Source organism: Dendrobates tinctorius, unplaced genomic scaffold (genome assembly GCF_039654945.1).
Source record: "Dendrobates tinctorius isolate UK_male_01 unplaced genomic scaffold, ASM3965494v1 ptg000171l, whole genome shotgun sequence".
Classification (NCBI taxonomy): domain Eukaryota; kingdom Metazoa; phylum Chordata; class Amphibia; order Anura; family Dendrobatidae; genus Dendrobates; species Dendrobates tinctorius.
In genome coordinates, this window is record NW_027361838.1 from 4,333,060 (window position 1) to 4,352,609 (window position 19,550).

A 19,550-nucleotide genomic window follows, 5' to 3' on the forward strand; every position below is an offset into this window, starting at 1 on the left:
ATGCGGGATGTAAGCGATTCTCATGCGTTCCTATGGGTGCGGAATCGCGGCAATGCTTTGCGATTCCGCACAAAAGAATGAGCATGCTGCGATTTTTTCCGCGATGCGATTCCGCCGCGGAAAAAAGCGCAGCATTAGCACAGCATGTGCGGAATGCCATAGGAATGCATGGGGGGCGTTCTGTACACAATTTTTAAACGTTTTCGCAGCGTTTTCGTGCCGAAAATCGCGGCAAAAACGCTTAAAAATCACATCATGGGCACACAGCCTTACAGACGCCAAACCCCTATGGCCATGTGACCGCTGCAGCCAACCACTAACTGCAGCTGCGCATACGTCTTACCCGTCCTCATTGGAAAATGCAGATTTCGAAAAGAAGCAGCGGGAATCGCAAAGGTGGGGTCTCATTTGTTACAACCTGCGCGTGGCATGGTTTTTTTTTTTATCTCTATGATGTTGACAGGTAGAGAGACTGTAAGGCCTCTTTCACACTTCCGTTTTTAACCATCAGTCTAAATCCGCCAGGTTTTGAAAAAAACGGATCCGCCATTTTTTTTTTGAGGATCCGTTTTTTTCCCCATTGAGTTGCATTACTGGCGGATCTTGACGGATAGCCATCTGTTGGAACCGTTTTTGTGAGGATCCGCCACATTTTTTGCATCCGCCGGCATGCCTGGACGGACCCTGCAACTTTTTTTGGTTGCTGGATCCGCATTTTCCATTGCGCATGCCCAGAGAAAGGAAGTCAGGGAGAAAATTAACCCTGAAATCCTTTCTGGCGGACAAACAAAATTTTCTCTCTCTCTCTCCTCTTCCCAGCCAGCGGTCCCTTCAAAATTCTTCATTTTGCGGATCCGTCAAAAAACGGATCATGTGTCATCCGTTCACATCAGTTAGGAACGGATCCGCTTTCCGCCTTTCTGGCGGATTTTAACTGACACAAAAAACTGAAGTGTGAAAGAGGCCTAAGCTTGTGACTCGGCCCTCAGTCCTTTGGTATCTGCTACACTGTAATGTCTGTACAAGTCCCCTCTGAAATGTGCTGCGGAATATGTTGGCACTATAGATATAAATTATTATTAGGCTCTGTGCACATGGTGCGGATCCGCAGACCTGCATGTGATGTACAGTGCCATTCTTTTCTATGTAAAATAAAATCCGCTGTGCTCATGGTGCGCTTTTTTCCGTGCCGGTTTGGTGCAGAATGAAAACTGCAGCATGTCACTTCTTTTGTGGGGTTTTGCTGCAGTTTTCCTCCTGCTCCATTCTAGAAATCAGCAGGTGGAAAACTGCAGGGGAAAACCGCACAAAAAACGCACTAAATCCGCAGGAAAAATGCAAATCTTTTGACCTGCGGATTTAGTGAAGTCTGCCTTACACAGCAGCATGCAGGCGAGCGCTGAGGTGAAATCTTGTGACGTTACCGTAACACAAGCCTCAATGTTTCCTTCTTGGGGAGAAGGTTTGGCGAGTTGCTGCAGAGTATGGATGCGCTGCCCGCGGTCCTACTGTCACCTATAGTCCCCATAGGGGGCTGAAGAGTCGGCTCCCACATCCCTGCTGTACAGAGGCTTATGGCCGGGCTGAACACAGCGGCTGCAGCAGCCATAGGATAGTATACATATATACCCAGCAGTAAGAAGTAGCAATACCCTGCACTGGTGACGTCACACGCATGCCGGGAGTATGATGTCACCTGGCACAGTGCTGGCTGATGACGTAATACTGGAGCGTAAAGCCTCCTCACCTGGCCCTGGGGATGTCCATGGCGCCGGAGAGCAGCCCCTGCAGGGGGTCAGGGCAGGACGTCCTGGGGAAGGCAGCTGGCAGAATGCCGTAAGTGAAGGAGTTGAGGCGCCCCCTGGTCACAGAAGCCATGGGCACAGAAGTAAAGGCGTCCTCCGCCTCTGCCCGCTCCAGTCCTGCCCCCGGACCCTCGTCCTCCTCCGCTGGGCACACGGGCACAAGTTGTGGAGCGGCCCAGCTGGCAGCACCCTGCGGGACGTGCACGGGGGTGACAGGTAGCGGAGCGCCGTCCTCTGCTGCACCTGCCTGACTTATCGCCTGCAGAGGGCGCCCGTCCAGAGAAATGTTAGTGAGGAAGGAGAGAGCAGCCTGTCTCCTGCGGGGGTCCATGAGCTGCGGCTGCTGCCTCCTGACGTGCCGCAGGCTGCGGACACCTGGGGACTGCACGGCACCTCCTATCATGAGCCCATTACTGCAGTTGGCAGCCGCCATGGCGCATGTGTGAGCGGAGCGCCCGGTGCAGCGTGCACCCTGCGAGGAGCGCTGCAGCAGCGCCTGTTAGTGCTGGGGAGGGGCGGGACCTGAGCGCAGGAGCCGTCCTCCGGTGTGAGCGCTGCAGCGGGGGCCGCCACTTCCTCCATGTGCTCGTGTCCTCTGCCATCAGCTCCGAGATCTGCTGCTCCAGCACAGGGGTCTGTATGGCGGAATACCGCACAGTGTGGGCATGCAGCAATAGTGCCGCATTCTCTTAAAGACGCCCTTGCTCTGGATTTTTTTAACGAGTCCCTCCTCCTATTGGTGCTGTGCTACTGATTCTGGAACAGTTATTTTTTTTATTTCTGTGCCCCTCCATCCTCCTAAGATGCACGTTTTCCCCTCAGCCAACTGGGCGTGTACCTGACTTCTCTGCGGGCGTGTGCCAGACTTCTCTGCAGGCATTTGCTTTTTTTCCTCTGATGCCGGCCAATCAAAGCATGGGTGTGCCACAGAGAAGGTCTGTGTTACATGGGGGACATACTTTGGAACAGAGGGGCACAGAAGAAAAAGAAAACTTCCAGAATCAGTGGAGCAGAACCAATTGGAGGAGGGACTCAGTTTAGAAAATCCGGTGTTGGAGCCGCTCTGAATCTGAACTTCCATTATTATAGTTCATGGGTTTGCTTCATCAAGTGTTCTGGTGGTCCGAGCTCTGCGTGATTTACATAGATCCCACTGAACTGAATTGATAAGTCCCCTAGAGATAATCAAAATGTGAAATTCTTATTCGGCAGCTCCATCGAAATGATGCGATTATGTGATGTAGCACGGCTCAGACTATTGAGCCCCTTTCAATCGCTTTAATCCTTACACAAGGCCTCTTTCACAAGTCAGTGTCTCCGGTACTTGGGGTGACAGTTTTCACACGTATCGGAGACGTTGACACATGTAGACACATTAAAGTGAATGTGTCTCTGCACATGTCAGCGTGTTTTCACGGACGAAAACCACAGTGACATGTCAGTGTTTGTGGGAGCGCACGGTCCGCAAAAGTGTTGAACACGTGCACACGGAGAACAGTTCAGTGTCCTCCGTGCTCACAGACGGCCGCCAGGGATGAAGCGCTACTGTAAGCGCTATTCCCCTGTGGCTGGTGCTGAACGCGGCTGTCATTCTCTCCTGCTCTGCCGGCAACAGCGAGCAGGAGAGAATGAATGAAAACCCGACGTGGGGTCCCCCTCTGTTTGTGAACCAACCAGACGAAACCTACAGCTGGGGGCTGCAGCCCTCAGCTGTCAGCTTCAGCTAGGTTGGTTCTCAAGAATCGAGGGGTCCCCACGCTGTTTTTTAAATTACTTAAGTAAATAATAATAAAAAAAGGCATGGGGTCCCCCCTATTTTTGACAACCAACCTGACTAAAGCTGACAGCTGAGGGCTGATATTCTCAGGCTGGTAAGAGGCCATTGATCTTGCCCCCCCCCCCCAGCCTAAAAACAGCAGCCCCCAGCTGGCCGGAAAAGGCGCATCTATTCTGGAGCTTTGCCCGGTTCTTCCCACTGCCCTGTACCGGTGGAAAGTGGAGTTAATAAGGGGTTAATGCCACCTTTCTATTGTAAGGTGACATTAAGCCCGACTTAGTAATAGAGAGGGTTCCACACGCTGTTTTTTTTAACTATTTAAATTATAAAACAGCATGGGGTCCCCCCATTCTTGACAACCAGCCTTGCTAAAGCTGACACCTGCGGGCTGGCGTTCTCCCCCCAGCCTAAAAATAGCAGCTTGGAGCCGCTCAGAAAAGGCACATTTATTAGATGTGCCAATTCTGGTGCTTTGCCCGGCTCTTCCCACTTGCCCTCTAGCGGTGGCAAGTGGGGTTCATATTTGTGGGGTTGATGTTACCTTTGTATTGTCAGGTGACATCAAGCCCACAGCTTAGTAATGGAGAAGCGTCTATAACACACCTATCCATTACTAATCCTATAGTTGTGTGGTAAATAAACACAGCCAGAATAAAATCTTTTATTAAAAATAAGAACACAGTTTTCCATTTTTATTCAAAAATAACAAACACAGTTATACTCACCTAATGCCTAATTCCACCGAATCCCTCGTCTTCTGTAATAAACCAAACATAAAAAAAAATCCACATTTTTCACGGTGATCTGCTATGAAGACCCTGAGCTTGAAGTGCGGTGACCTCATGACTGACTTTTTCCCACGGTGCTGAGGTCACCACTAGAGTTGAGCGAAACGGGTCGAAAAAATTCAAAAGTCGCCGACTTTTGGCAAAGTCGGGTTTCATGAAACGAAACCCGACCCTAGGATGAGGTCGGCCACGAGGTCGGCGACTTACGCGCCAAAGTCGCGTTTCAAAAGTTTGTTTTGCGCTCTTTTTCAGCCAATCAGGATCCACGGACACTGTGGGCAACGTGATGACATAGGCACGGGTCACCACCATCTTTCAGAAGGGCATGCAAGTGATTGGCTTGCTTTGGTGGGCGTCACAGGGGGTATAAAAGGGCGTGCACGCCGACCGCCATCTTACTTCTGCCGATCTTAGTATAGGGAGAGGTTGCTGCTGATTCTGTAGGGAGAGCGTTATGCAGGGAAGAAGACAAAAAAACTGCTTCTGCTGCTAGCGATTTGGCCTGCACAACACACAAGTCACTGTGTGTGCAGTGCAAGGGGAGGCTATATTGTGGTGTATCAGTGGTGTTGGTTGTTGGGCTGCCTTTTAAGGCTTCCTGACACGCTGACATTGCTGTTTACCCACTGCTCCGCAAACTGCTTTTTTAAAAGCAATCCAATCTCCCTTATCCTTTCGTCACTTTGGTCACAGGCAGCTGTGCCATCGAGCGTGTCACATAGCGCTCAGATATCAGTGGGCCGCACACAATCCACAAGTGTCCAGTATCCAAAAGTGTACGCAGAGATTCAAAATCTCCATTATCCTCTCGTCACTTTGGTCACAGGCAGCTGTGCCATCGAGCGTGTCACATAGCGCTCAGATATCAGTGGGCTGCACACAATCCACAAGTGTCCAGTGTCCAAAAGTGTACGCAGACATTCAAAATCTCCATTATCCTCTTGTCACTTTGGTCACAGGCAGCTGTGCCATCGAGCGTGTCACAAAGCGCTCAGATATCAGTGGGCCGCACACAATCCACAAGTGTCCAGTGTCCAAAAGTGTATGCAGAGATTCAAAATCTCCATTATCCTCTCGTCACTTTGGTGACAGGCAGCTGTGCCATCGAGCGTGTCACATAGCGCTCAGATATCAGTGGGCCGCACACAATCCACAAGTGTCCAGTGTCCAAAAGTGTACGCAGAGATTCAAAATCTCCATTATCCTCTCGTCACTTTGGTCACAGGCAGCTGTGCCATCGAGCGTGTCACATAGCGCTCAGATATCAGTGGGCCGCACACAATCCACAAGTGTCCAGTGTCCAAAAGTGTACACAGAGATTTAAAATCTCCATTATCCTCTCGTCACTTTGGTCACAGGCAGCTGTGCCATCGAGCGTGTCACATAGCGCTCAGATATCAGTGGGCCGCACACAATCCACAAGTGTCCACTGTCCAAAAGTGTACGCAGAGATTCAAAATCTCCATTATCCTCTCGTCACTTTGGTCACAGGCAGCTGTGCCATCGAGCGTGTCACATAGCGCTCAGATATCAGTGGGCCGCACACAATCCACAAGTGTCCAGTGTCCAAAAGTGTACGCAGAGATTCAAAATCTCCATTATCCTCTCGTCACTTTGGTCACAGGCAGCTGTGCCATCGAGCGTGTCACATAGCGCTCAGATATCAGTGGGCCGCACACAATCCACAAGTGTCCAGTGTCCAAAAGTGTACGCAGAGATTCAAAATCTCCATTATCCTCTCGTCACTTTGGTCACAGGCAGCTGTGCCATCGAGCGTGTCACATAGCGCTCAGATATCAGTGGGCCGCACACAATCCACAAGTGTCCACTGTCCACAAGTGTACGCAGAGATTCAAAATCTCCATTATCCTCTCGTCACTTTGGTCACAGGCAGCTGTGCCATCGAGCGTGTCACATAGCGCTCAGATATCAGTGGGCCGCACACAATCCACAAGTGTCCACTGCCACAAGTGTACGCAGAGATTCAAAATCTCCATTATCCTCTCGTCACTTTGGTCACAGGCAGCTGTGCCATCGAGCGGGTCACATAGCGCTCAGATATCAGTGGGCCGCACACAATCCACAAGTGTCCACTGTCCACAAGTGTACGCAGAGATTTAAAATCTCCATTATCCTCTTGTCACTTTGGTCACAGGCAGCTGTGCCATCGAGCGTGTCACATAGCGCTCAGATATCAGTGGGCCGCACACAATCCACAAGTGTCCACTGTCCAAAAGTGTACGCAGAGATTCAAAATCTCCATTATCCTCTCGTCACTTTGGTCACAGGCAGCTGTGCCATCGAGCGTGTCACATAGCGCTCAGATATCAGTGGGCCGCACACAATCCACAAGTGTCCAGTGTCCAAAAGTGTACGCAGAGAGTCAAAATCTCCATTATCCTCTCGTCACTTTGGTCACAGGCAGCTGTGCCATCGAGCGTGTCACATAGCGCTGAGATATCAGTGGGCCGCACACAATCCACAAGTGTCCAGTGTCCAAAAGTGTACGCAGAGATTCAAAATCTCCATTATCCTCTCGTCACTTTGGTCACAGGCAGCTGTGCCATCGAGCGTGTCACATAGCGCTCAGATATCAGTGGGCCGCACACAATCCACAAGTGTCCAGTGTCCAAAAGTGTACGCAGAGATTCAAAATCTCCATTATCCTCTCGTCACTTTGGTCACAGGCAGCTGTGCCATCGAGCGTGTCACATAGCGCTGAGATATCAGTGGGCCGCACACAATCCACAAGTGTCCAGTGTCCAAAAGTGTACGCAGAGATTCAAAATCTCCATTATCCTCTCGTCACTTTGGTGACAGGCAGCTGTGCCATCGAGCGTGTCACATAGCGCTCAGATATCAGTGGGCCGCACACAATCCACAAGTGTCCAGTGTCCAAAAGTGTACGCAGAGATTCAAAATCTCCATTATCCTCTCGTCACTTTGGTCACAGGCAGCTGTGCCATCGAGCGTGTCACATAGCGCTCAGATATCAGTGGGCCGCACACAATCCACAAGTGTCCAGTGTCCAAAAGTGTACGCAGAGATTTAAAATCTCCATTATCCTCTCGTCACTTTGGTCACAGGCAGCTGTGCCATCGAGCGTGTCACATAGCGCTCAGATATCAGTGGGCCGCACACAATCCACAAGTGTCCACTGTCCACAAGTGTACGCAGAGATTCAAAATCTCCATTATCCTCTCGTCACTTTGGTCACAGGCAGCTGTGCCATCGAGCGTGTCACATAGCGCTCAGATATCAGTGGGCCGCACACAATCCACAAGTGTCCACTGTCCACAAGTGTACGCAGAGATTCAAAATCTCCATTATCCTCTCGTCACTTTGGTCACAGGCAGCTGTGCCATCGAGCGTGTCACATAGCGCTCAGATATCAGTGGGCCGCACACAATCCACAAGTGTCCACTGTCCACAAGTGTACGCAGAGATTCAAAATCTCCATTATCCTCTTGTCACTTTGGTCACAGGCAGCTGTGCCATCGAGCGTGTCACATAGCGCTCAGATATCAGTGGGCCGCACACAATCCACAAGTGTCCACTGTCCAAAAGTGTACGCAGAGATTCAAAATCTCCATTATCCTCTCGTCACTTTGGTCACAGGCAGCTGTGCCATCGAGCGTGTCACATAGCGCTCAGATATCAGTGGGCCGCACACAATCCACAAGTGTCCAGTGTCCAAAAGTGTACGCAGAGATTCAAAATCTCCATTATCCTCTCGTCACTTTGGTCACAGGCAGCTGTGCCATCGAGCGTGTCACATAGCGCTCAGATATCAGTGGGCCGCACACAATCCACAAGTGTCCACTGTCCACAAGTGTACGCAGAGATTCAAAATCTCCATTATCCTCTCGTCACTTTGGTCACAGGCAGCTGTGCCATCGAGCGTGTCACATAGCGCTCAGATATCAGTGGGCCGCACACAGTCCACAAGTGTCCACTGCCACAAGTGTACGCAGAGATTCAAAATCTCCATTATCCTCTCGTCACTTTGGTCACAGGCAGCTGTGCCATCGAGCGTGTCACATAGCGCTCAGATATCAGTGGGCCGCACACAATCCACAAGTGTCCACTCTCCACAAGTGTACGCAGAGATTCAAAATCTCCATTATCCTCTTGTCACTTTGGTCACAGGCAGCTGTGCCATCGAGCGTGTCACATAGCGCTCAGATATCAGTGGGCCGCACACAATCCACAAGTGTCCACTGTCCAAAAGTGTACGCAGAGATTCAAAATCTCCATTATCCTCTCGTCACTTTGGTCACAGGCAGCTGTGCCATCGAGCGTATCACATAGCGCTCAGATATCAGTGGGCCGCACACAATCCACAAGTGTCCAGTGTCCAAAAGTGTACGCAGAGATTCAAAATGTCCATTATCCTCTCGTCACTTTGGTCACAGGCAGCTGTGCCATCGAGCGTGTCTCATAGCGCTCAGATATCAGTGGGCCGCACACAATCCACAAGTGTCCACTGTCCACAAGTGTACGCAGAGATTCAAAATCTCCATTATCCTCTCGTCACTTTGGTCACAGGCAGCTGTGCCATCGAGCGTGTCACATAGCGCTCAGATATCAGTGGGCCGCACACAATCCACAAGTGTCCAGTGTCCAAAAGTGTACGCAGAGATTCAAAATCTCCATTATCCTCTCGTCACTTTGGTCACAGGCAGCTGTGCCATCGAGCGTGTCACATAGCGCTCAGATATCAGTGGGCCGCACACAATCCACAAGTGTCCAGTGTCCAAAAGTGTACGCAGAGATTCAAAATCTCCATTATCCTCTCGTCACTTTGGTCACAGGCAGCTGTGCCATCGAGCGTGTCACATAGCGCTCAGATATCAGTGGGCCGCACACAATCCACAAGTGTCCAGTGTCCAAAAGTGTACGCAGAGATTCAAAATCTCCATTATCCTCTCGTCACTTTGGTCACAGGCAGCTGTGCCATCGAGCGTGTCACATAGCGCTTAGATATCAGTGGGCCGCACACAATCCACAAGTGTCCAAAAGTGTACGCAGAGATTCAAAATCTCCATTATCCTCTCGTCACTTTGGTCACAGGCAGCTGTGCCATCGAGCGTGTCACATAGCGCTCAGATATCAGTGGGCCGCACACAATCCACAAGTGTCCACTGTCCACAAGTGTACGCAGAGATTCAAAATCTCCATTATCCTCTCGTCACTTTGGTCACAGGCAGCTGTGCCATCGAGCGTGTCACATAGCGCTCAGATATCAGTGGGCCGCACACAATCCACAAGTGTCCACTGTCCAAAAGTGTACGCAGAGATTCAAAATCTCCATTATCCTCTCGTCACTTTGGTCACAGGCAGCTGTGCCATCGAGCGTGTCACATAGCGCTCAGATGTCAGTGGGCCGCACACAATCCACAAGTGTTCAGTGTCCAAAAGTGTACGCAGAGATTCAAAATCTCCATTATCCTCTCGTCACTTTGGTCACAGGCAGCTGTGCCATCGAGCGTGTCACATAGCGCTCAGATATCAGTGGGCCGCACACAATCCACAAGTGTCCACTGTCCACAAGTGTACGCAGAGATTCAAAATCTCCATTATCCTCTCGTCACTTTGGTCACAGGCAGCTGTGCCATCGAGTGTGTCACATAGCGCTCAGATATCAGTGGGCCGCACACAATCCACAAGTGTCCAGTGTCCAAAAGTGTACGCAGAGATTCAAAATCTCCATTATCCTCTCGTCACTTTGGTCACAGGCAGCTGTGCCATCGAGCGTGTCACATAGCGCTCAGATATCAGTGGGCCACACACAATCCACAAGTGTCCAGTGTCCAAAAGTGTACGCAGAGATTCAAAATCTCCATTATCCTCTCGTCACTTTGGTCACAGGCAGCTGTGCCATCGAGCGTGTCACATAGCGCTCAGATATCAGTGGGCCGCACACAATCCACAAGTGTCCAGTGTCCAAAAGTGTACGCAGAGATTCAAAATCTCCATTATCCTCTCGTCACTTTGGTCACAGGCAGCTGTGCCATCGAGCGTGTCACATAGCGCTCAGGTATCAGTGGGCCGCACACAATCCACAAGTGTCCAAAAGTGTACGCAGAGATTCAAAATCTCCATTATCCTCTCGTCACTTTGGTCACAGGCAGCTGTGCCATCGAGCGTGTCACATAGCGCTCAGATATCAGTGGGCCGCACACAATGCACAAGTGTCCACTGTCCAAAAGTGTACGCAGAGATTCAAAATCTCCATTATCCTCTCGTCACTTTGGTCACAGGCAGCTGTGCCATCGAGCGTGTCACATAGCGCTCAGATATCAGTGGGCCGCACACAATCCACAAGTGTCCACTGTCCACAAGTGTACGCAGAGATTCAAAATCTCCATTATCCTCTCGTCACTTTGGTCACAGGCAGCTGTGCCATCGAGCGTGTCACATAGCGCTCAGATATCAGTGGGCCGCACACAATCCACAAGTGTCCACTGTCCAAAAGTGTACGCAGAGATTCAAAATCTCCATTATCCTCTCGTCACTTTGGTCACAGGCAGCTGTGCCATCGAGCGTGTCACATAGCGCTCAGATATCAGTGGGCCGCACACAATCCACAAGTGTCCAGTGTCCAAAAGTGTACGCAGAGATTCAAAATCTCCATTATCCTCTCGTCAGTTTGGTCACAGGCAGCTGTGCCATCGAGCGTGTCACATAGCGCTCAGATATCAGTGGGCCGCACACAATCCACAAGTGTCCAGTGTCCAAAAGTGTACGCAGAGATTCAAAATCTCCATTATCCTCTCGTCACTTTGGTCACAGGCAGCTGTGCCATCGAGCGTGTCACATAGCGCTCAGATATCAGTGGGCCGCACACAATCCACAAGTGTCCAGTGTCCAAAAGTGTACGCAGAGATTCAAAATCTCCATTATCCTCTCGTCACTTTGGTCACAGGCAGCTGTGCCATCGAGCGTGTCACATAGCGCTCAGATATCAGTGGGCCGCACACAATCCACAAGTGTCCAAAAGTGCACGCAGAGATTCAAAATCTCCATTATCCTCTCGTCACTTTGGTCACAGGCAGCTGTGCCATCGAGCGTGTCACATAGCGCTCAGATATCAGTGGGCCGTACACAATCCACAAGTGTCCACTGTCCACAAGTGTACGCAGAGATTCAAAATCTCCATTATCCTCTCGTCACTTTGGTCACAGGCAGCTGTGCCATCGAGCGTGTCACATAGCGCTCAGATATCAGTGGGCCGCACACAATCCACAAGTGTCCACTGTCCAAAAGTGTACGCAGAGATTCAAAATCTCCATTATCCTCTCGTCACTTTGGTCACAGGCAGCTGTGCCATCGAGCGTGTCACATAGCGCTCAGATATCAGTGGGCCGCACACAATCCACAAGTGTCCAGTGTCCAAAAGTGTACGCAGAGATTCAAAATCTCCATTATCCTCTCGTCACTTTGGTCACAGGCAGCTGTGCCATCGAGCGTGTCACATAGCGCTCAGATATCAGTGGGCCGCACACAATCCACAAGTGTCCACTGTCCAAAAGTGTACGCAGAGATTCAAAATCTCCATTATCCTCTCGTCACTTTGGTCACAGGCAGCTGTGCCATCGAGCGTGTCACATAGCGCTCAGATATCAGTGGGCCGCACACAATCCACAAGTGTCCACTGTCCACAAGTGTACGCAGAGATTCAAAATCTCCATTATCCTCTCGTCACTTTGGTCACAGGCAGCTGTGCCATCGAGCGTGTCACATAGCGCTCAGATATCAGTGGGCCGCACACAATCCACAAGTGTCCACTGTCCACAAGTGTACGCAGAGATTCAAAATCTCCATTATCCTCTCGTCACTTTGGTCACAGGCAGCTGTGCCATCGAGCGTGTCACATAGCGCTCAGATATCAGTGGGCCGCACACAATCCACAAGTGTCCACTGTCCACAAGTGTACGCAGAGATTCAAAATCTCCATTATCCTCTCGTCACTTTGGTCACAGGCAGCTGTGCCATCGAGCGTGTCACATAGCGCTCAGATATCAGTGGGCCGCACACAATCCACAAGTGTCCAGTGTCCAAAAGTGTACGCAGAGATTCAAAATCTCCATTATCCTCTCGTCACTTTGGTCACAGGCAGCTGTGCCATCGAGCGTGTCACATAGCGCTCAGATATCAGTGGGCCGCACACAATCCACAAGTGTCCACTGTCCACAAGTGTACGCAGAGATTCAAAATCTCCATTATCCTCTCGTCACTTTGGTCACAGGCAGCTGTGCCATCGAGCGTGTCACATAGCGCTCAGATATCAGTGGGCCGCACACAATCCACAGGTGTCCAGTGTCCAAAAGTGTACGCAGAGATTCAAAATCTCCATTATCCTCTCGTCACTTTGGTCACAGGCAGCTGTGCCATCGAGCGTGTCACATAGCGCTCAGATATCAGTGGGCCGCACACAATCCACAAGTGTCCAGTGTCCAAAAGTGTACGCAGAGATTCAAAATCTCCATTATCCTCTCGTCACTTTGGTCACAGGCAGCTGTGCCATCGAGCGTGTCACATAGCGCTCAGATATCAGTGGGCCGCACACAATCCACAAGTGTCCACTGTCCACAAGTGTACGCAGAGATTCAAAATCTCCATTATCCTCTCGTCACTTTGGTCACAGGCAGCTGTGCCATCGAGCGTGTCACATAGCGCTCAGATATCAGTGGGCCGCACACAATCCACAAGTGTCCACTGTCCAAAAGTGTACGCAGAGATTCAAAATCTCCATTATCCTCTCGTCACTTTCGTCACAGGCAGCTGTGCCATCGAGCGTGTCACATAGCGCTCAGATATCAGTGGGCCGCACACAATCCACAAGTGTCCAGTGTCCAAAAGTGTACGCAGAGATTCAAAATCTCCATTATCCTCTCGTCACTTTGGTCACAGGCAGCTGTGCCATCGAGCGTGTCACATAGCGCTCAGATATCAGTGGGCCGCACACAATCCACAAGTGTCCACTGTCCACAAGTGTACGCAGAGATTCAAAATCTCCATTATCCTCTCGTCACTTTGGTCACAGGCAGCTGTGCCATCGAGCGTGTCACATAGCGCTCAGATATCAGTGGGCCGCACACAATCCACAAGTGTCCAGTGTCCAAAAGTGTACGCAGAGATTCAAAATCTCCATTATCCTCTTGTCACTTTGGTCACAGGCAGCTGTGCCATCGAGCGTGTCACATAGCGCTCAGATATCAGTGGGCCGCACACAATCCACAAGTGTCCAGTGTCCAAAAGTGTACGCAGAGATTCAAAATCTCCATTATCCTCTCGTCACTTTGGTCACAGGCAGCTGTGCCATCGAGCGTGTCACATAGCGCTCAGATATCAGTGGGCCGCACACAATCCACAAGTGTCCAGTGTCCAAAAGTGTACGCAGAGATTCAAAATCTCCATTATCCTCTCGTCACTTTGGTCACAGGCAGCTGTGCCATCGAGCGTGTCACATAGCGCTCAGATATCAGTGGGCTGCACACAATCCACAAGTGTCCAGTGTCCAAAAGTGTACGCAGAGATTCAAAATCTCCATTATCCTCTTGTCACTTTGGTCACAGGCAGCTGTGCCATCGAGCGTGTCACATAGCGCTCAGATATCAGTGGGCCGCACACAATCCACAAGTGTCCACTGTCCACAAGTGTACGCAGAGATTCAAAATCTCCATTATCCTCTCGTCACTTTGGTCACAGACAGCTGTGCCATCGAGCGTGTCACATAGCGCTCAGATATCAGTGGGCCGCACACAATCCACAAGTGTCCAGTGTCCAAAAGTGTACGCAGAGATTCAAAATCTCCATTATCCTCTCGTCAGTTTGGTCACAGGCAGCTGTGCCATCGAGCGTGTCACATAGCGCTCAGATATCAGTGGGCCGCACACAATCCACAAGTGTCCAGTGTCCAAAAGTGTACGCAGAGATTCAAAATCTCCATTATCCTCTCGTCACTTTGGTCACAGGCAGCTGTGCCATCGAGCGTGTCACATAGCGCTCAGATATCAGTGGGCCGCACACAATCCACAAGTGTCCAGTGTCCAAAAGTGTACGCAGAGATTCAAAATCTCCATTATCCTCTCGTCACTTTGGTCACAGGCAGCTGTGCCATCGAGCGTGTCACATAGCGCTCAGATATCAGTGGGCCGCACACAATCCACAAGTGTCCAAAAGTGCACGCAGAGATTCAAAATCTCCATTATCCTCTCGTCACTTTGGTCACAGGCAGCTGTGCCATCGAGCGTGTCACATAGCGCTCAGATATCAGTGGGCCGTACACAATCCACAAGTGTCCACTGTCCACAAGTGTACGCAGAGATTCAAAATCTCCATTATCCTCTCGTCACTTTGGTCACAGGCAGCTGTGCCATCGAGCGTGTCACATAGCGCTCAGATATCAGTGGGCCGCACACAATCCACAAGTGTCCACTGTCCAAAAGTGTACGCAGAGATTCAAAATCTCCATTATCCTCTCGTCACTTTGGTCACAGGCAGCTGTGCCATCGAGCGTGTCACATAGCGCTCAGATATCAGTGGGCCGCACACAATCCACAAGTGTCCAGTGTCCAAAAGTGTACGCAGAGATTCAAAATCTCCATTATCCTCTCGTCACTTTGGTCACAGGCAGCTGTGCCATCGAGCGTGTCACATAGCGCTCAGATATCAGTGGGCCGCACACAATCCACAAGTGTCCACTGTCCACAAGTGTACGCAGAGATTCAAAATCTCCATTATCCTCTCGTCACTTTGGTCACAGGCAGCTGTGCCATCGAGCGTGTCACATAGCGCTCAGATATCAGTGGGCCGCACACAATCCACAAGTGTCCAGTGTCCAAAAGTGTACGCAGAGATTCAAAATCTCCATTATCCTCTCGTCACTTTGGTCACAGGCAGCTGTGCCATCGAGCGTGTCACATAGCGCTCAGATATCAGTGGGCCGCACACAATCCACAAGTGTCCAGTGTCCAAAAGTGTACGCAGAGATTCAAAATCTCCATTATCCTCTCGTCACTTTGGTCACAGGCAGCTGTGCCATCGAGCGTGTCACATAGCGCTCAGATATCAGTGGGCCGCACACAATGCACAAGTGTCCACTGTCCAAATGTGTACGCAGAGATTCAAAATCTCCATTATCCTCTCGTCACTTTGGTCACAGGCAGCTGTGCCATCGAGCGTGTCACATAGCGCTCAGATATCAGTGGGCCGCACACAATCCACAAGTGTCCACTGTCCACAAGTGTACGCAGAGATTCAAAATCTCCATTATCCTCTCGTCACTTTGGTCACAGGCAGCTGTGCCATCGAGCGTGTCACATAGCGCTCAGATATCAGTGGGCCGCACACAATCCACAAGTGTCCACTGTCCACAAGTGTACGCAGAGATTCAAAATCTCCATTATCCTCTCGTCACTTTGGTCACAGGCAGCTGTGCCATCGAGCGTGTCACATAGCGCTCAGATATCAGTGGGCCGCACACAATCCACAAGTGTCCACTGTCCACAAGTGTACGCAGAGATTCAAAATCTCCATTATCCTCTCGTCACTTTAGTCACAGGCAGCTGTGCCATCGAGCGTGTCACATAGCGCTCAGATATCAGTGGGCCGCACACAATCCACAAGTGTCCAGTGTCCAAAAGTGTACGCAGAGATTCAAAATCTCCATTATCCTCTCGTCACTTTGGTCACAGGCAGCTGTGCCATCGAGCGTGTCACATAGCGCTCAGATATCAGTGGGCCGCACACAATCCACAAGTGTCCAGTGTCCAAAAGTGTACGCAGAGATTCAAAATCTCCATTATCCTCTCGTCACTTTGGTCACAGGCAGCTGTGCCATCGAGCGTGTCACATAGCGCTCAGATATCAGTGGGCCGCACACAATCCACAAGTGTCCACTGTCCACAAGTGTACGCAGAGATTCAAAATCTCCATTATCCTCTCGTCACTTTGGTCACAGGCAGCTGTGCCATCGAGCGTGTCACATAGCGCTCAGATATCAGTGGGCCGCACACAATCCACAAGTGTCCACTGTCCACAAGTGTACGCAGAGATTCAAAATCTCCATTATCCTCTCGTCACTTTGGTCACAGGCAGCTGTGCCATCGAGCGTGTCACATAGCGCTCAGATATCAGTGGGCCGCACACAATCCACAAGTGTCCAGTGTCCAAAAGTGTAAGCAGAGATTCAAAATCTCCATTATCCTCTCGTCACTTTGGTCACAGGCAGCTGTGCCATCGAGCGTGTCACATAGCGCTCAGATATCAGTGGGCCGCACACAATCCACAAGTGTCCAGTGTCCAAAAGTGTACGCAGAGATTCAAAATCTCCATTATCCTCTCGTCACTTTGGTCACAGGCAGCTGTGCCATCGAGCGTGTCACATAGCGCTCAGATATCAGTGGGCCGCACACAATCCACAAGTGTCCACTGTCCACAAGTGTACGCAGAGATTCAAAATCTCCATTATCCTCTCGTCACTTTGGTCACAGTCAGCTGTGCCATCGAGCGTGTCACATAGCGCTCAGATATCAGTGGGCCGCACACAATCCACAAGTGTCCAGTGTCCAAAAGTGTACGCAGAGATTCAAAATCTCCATTATCCTCTCGTCACTTTCGTCACAGGCAGCTGTGCCATCGAGCGTGTCACATAGCGCTCAGATATCAGTGGGCCGCACACAATCCACAAGTGTCCAGTGTCCAAAAGTGTACGCAGAGATTCAAAATCTCCATTATCCTCTCGTCACTTTGGTCACAGGCAGCTGTGCCATCGAGCGTGTCACATAACGCTCAGATATCAGTGGGCCGCACACAATCCACAAGTGTCCACTGTCCACAAGTGTACGCAGAGATTCAAAATCTCCATTATCCTCTCGTCACTTTGGTCACAGGCAGCTGTGCCATCGAGCGTGTCACATAGCGCTCAGATATCAGTGGGCCGCACACAATCCACAAGTGTCCAGTGTCCAAAAGTGTACGCAGAGATTCAAAATCTCCATTATCCTCTCGTCACTTTGGTCACAGGCAGCTGTGCCATCGAGCGTGTCACATAGCGCTCAGATATCAGTGGGCCGCACACAATCCACAAGTGTCCAGTGTCCAAAAGTGTACGCAGAGATTCAAAATCTCCATTATCCTCTCGTCACTTTGGTCACAGGCAGCTGTGCCATCGAGCGTGTCACATAGCGCTCAGATATCAGTGGGCCGCACACAATCCACAAGTGTCCAGTGTCCAAAAGTGTACGCAGAGATTCAAAATCTCCATTATCCTCTCGTCACTTTGGTCACAGGCAGCTGTGCCATCGAGCGTGTCACATAGCGCTCAGATATCAGTGGGCCGCACACAATCCACAAGTGTCCAGTGTCCAAAAGTGTACGCAGAGATTCAAAATCTCCATTATCCTCTCGTCACTTTGGTCACAGGCAGCTGTGCCATCGAGCGTGTCACATAGCGCTCAGATATCAGTGGGCCGCACACAATCCACAAGTGTCCACTGTCCACAAGTGTACGCAGAGATTCAAAATCTCCATTATCCTCTCGTCACTTTGGTCACAGGCAGCTGTGCCATCGAGCGTGTCACATAGCGCTCAGATATCAGTGGGCCGCACACAATCCACAAGTGTCCAGTGTCCAAAAGTGTACGCAGAGATTCAAAATCTCCATTATCCTCTCGTCACTTTGGTCACAGGCAGCTGTGCCATCGAGCGTGTCACATAGCGCTCAGATATCAGTGGGCCGCACACAATCCACAAGTGTCCAGTGTCCAAAAGTGTACGCAGAGATTCAAAATCTCCATTATCCTCTCGTCACTTTGGTCACAGGCAGCTGTGCCATCGAGCGTGTCACATAGCGCTCAGATATCAGTGGGCCGCACACAATCCACAAGTGTCCAGTGTCCAAAAGTGTACGCAGAGATTCAAAATCTCCATTATCCTCTCGTCACTTTGGTCACAGGCAGCTGTGCCATCGGGCGTGTCACATAGCGCTCAGATATCAGTGGGCCGCACACAATCCACAAGTGTCCAGTGTCCAAAAGTGTACGCAGAGATTCAAAATCTCCATTATCCTCTCGTCACTTTGGTCACAGGCAGCTGTGCCATCGAGCGTGTCACATAGCGCTCAGATATCAGTGGGCCGCACACAATCCACAAGTGTCCAGTGTCCAAAAGTGTACGCAGAGATTCAAAATCTCCATTATCCTCTCGTCACTTTGGTCACAGGCAGCTGTGCCATCGAGCGTGTCACATAGCGCTCAGATATCAGTGGGCCGCACACAATCCACAAGTGTCCAGTGTCCAAAAGTGTACGCAGAGATTCAAAATCTCCATTATCCTCTCGTCACTTTGGTCACAGGCAGCTGTGCCATCGAGCGTGTCACATAGCGCTCAGATATCAGTGGGCCGCACACAATCCACAAGTGTCCAGTGTCCAAAAGTGTACGCAGAGATTCAAAATCTCCATTATCCTCTCGTCACTTTGGTCACAGGCAGCTGTGCCATCGAGCGTGTCACATAGCGCTCAGATATCAGTGGGCCGCACACAATCCACAAGTGTCCACTGTCCACAAGTGTACGCAGAGATTCAAAATCTCCATTATCCTCTCGTCACTTTGGTCACAGGCAGCTGTGCCATCGAGCGTGTCACATAGCGCTCAGATATCAGTGGGCCGCACACAATCCACAAGTGTCCAGTGTCCAAAAGTGTACGCAGAGATTCAAAATCTCCATTATCCTCTCGTCACTTTCGTCACAGGCAGCTGTGCCATCGAGCGTGTCACATAGCGCTCAGATATCAGTGGGCCGCACACAATCAACAAGTGTCCAGTGTCCAAAAGTGTACGCAGAGATTCAAAATCTCCATTATCCTCTCGTCACTTTGGTCACAGGCAGCTGTGCCATCGAGCGTGTCACATAGCGCTCAGATATCAGTGGGCCGCACACAATCCACAAGTGTCCACTGTCCACAAGTGTACGCAGAGATTCAAAATCTCCATTATCCTCTCGTCACTTTGGTCACAGGCAGCTGTGCCATCGAGCGTGTCACATAGCGCTCAGATATGAGTGGGCCGCACACAATCCACAAGTGTCCAGTGTCCAAAAGTGTACGCAGAGATTCAAAATCTCCATTATCCTCTCGTCACTTTGGTCACAGGCAGCTGTGCCATCGAGCGT

General features: G+C 50.6%; 1 protein-coding gene across 1 annotated transcript in view; it reads right to left on the reverse strand.

Moving 5' to 3' along the window:
- The window catches only part of CABLES1 (Cdk5 and Abl enzyme substrate 1), a 162,756-nt gene extending 160,394 nt beyond the window's left edge, over positions 1-2,362 (reverse strand). The window contains exon 1 of the mRNA XM_073550842.1: positions 1,748-2,362. Coding sequence (XP_073406943.1) covers positions 1,748-2,238 — 491 coding nt within the window. The 5' untranslated portion in view covers positions 2,239-2,362. The remainder of the gene's footprint in view (positions 1-1,747) is intronic.
- Positions 2,363-19,550: the final 17,188 nt, after the last annotated feature.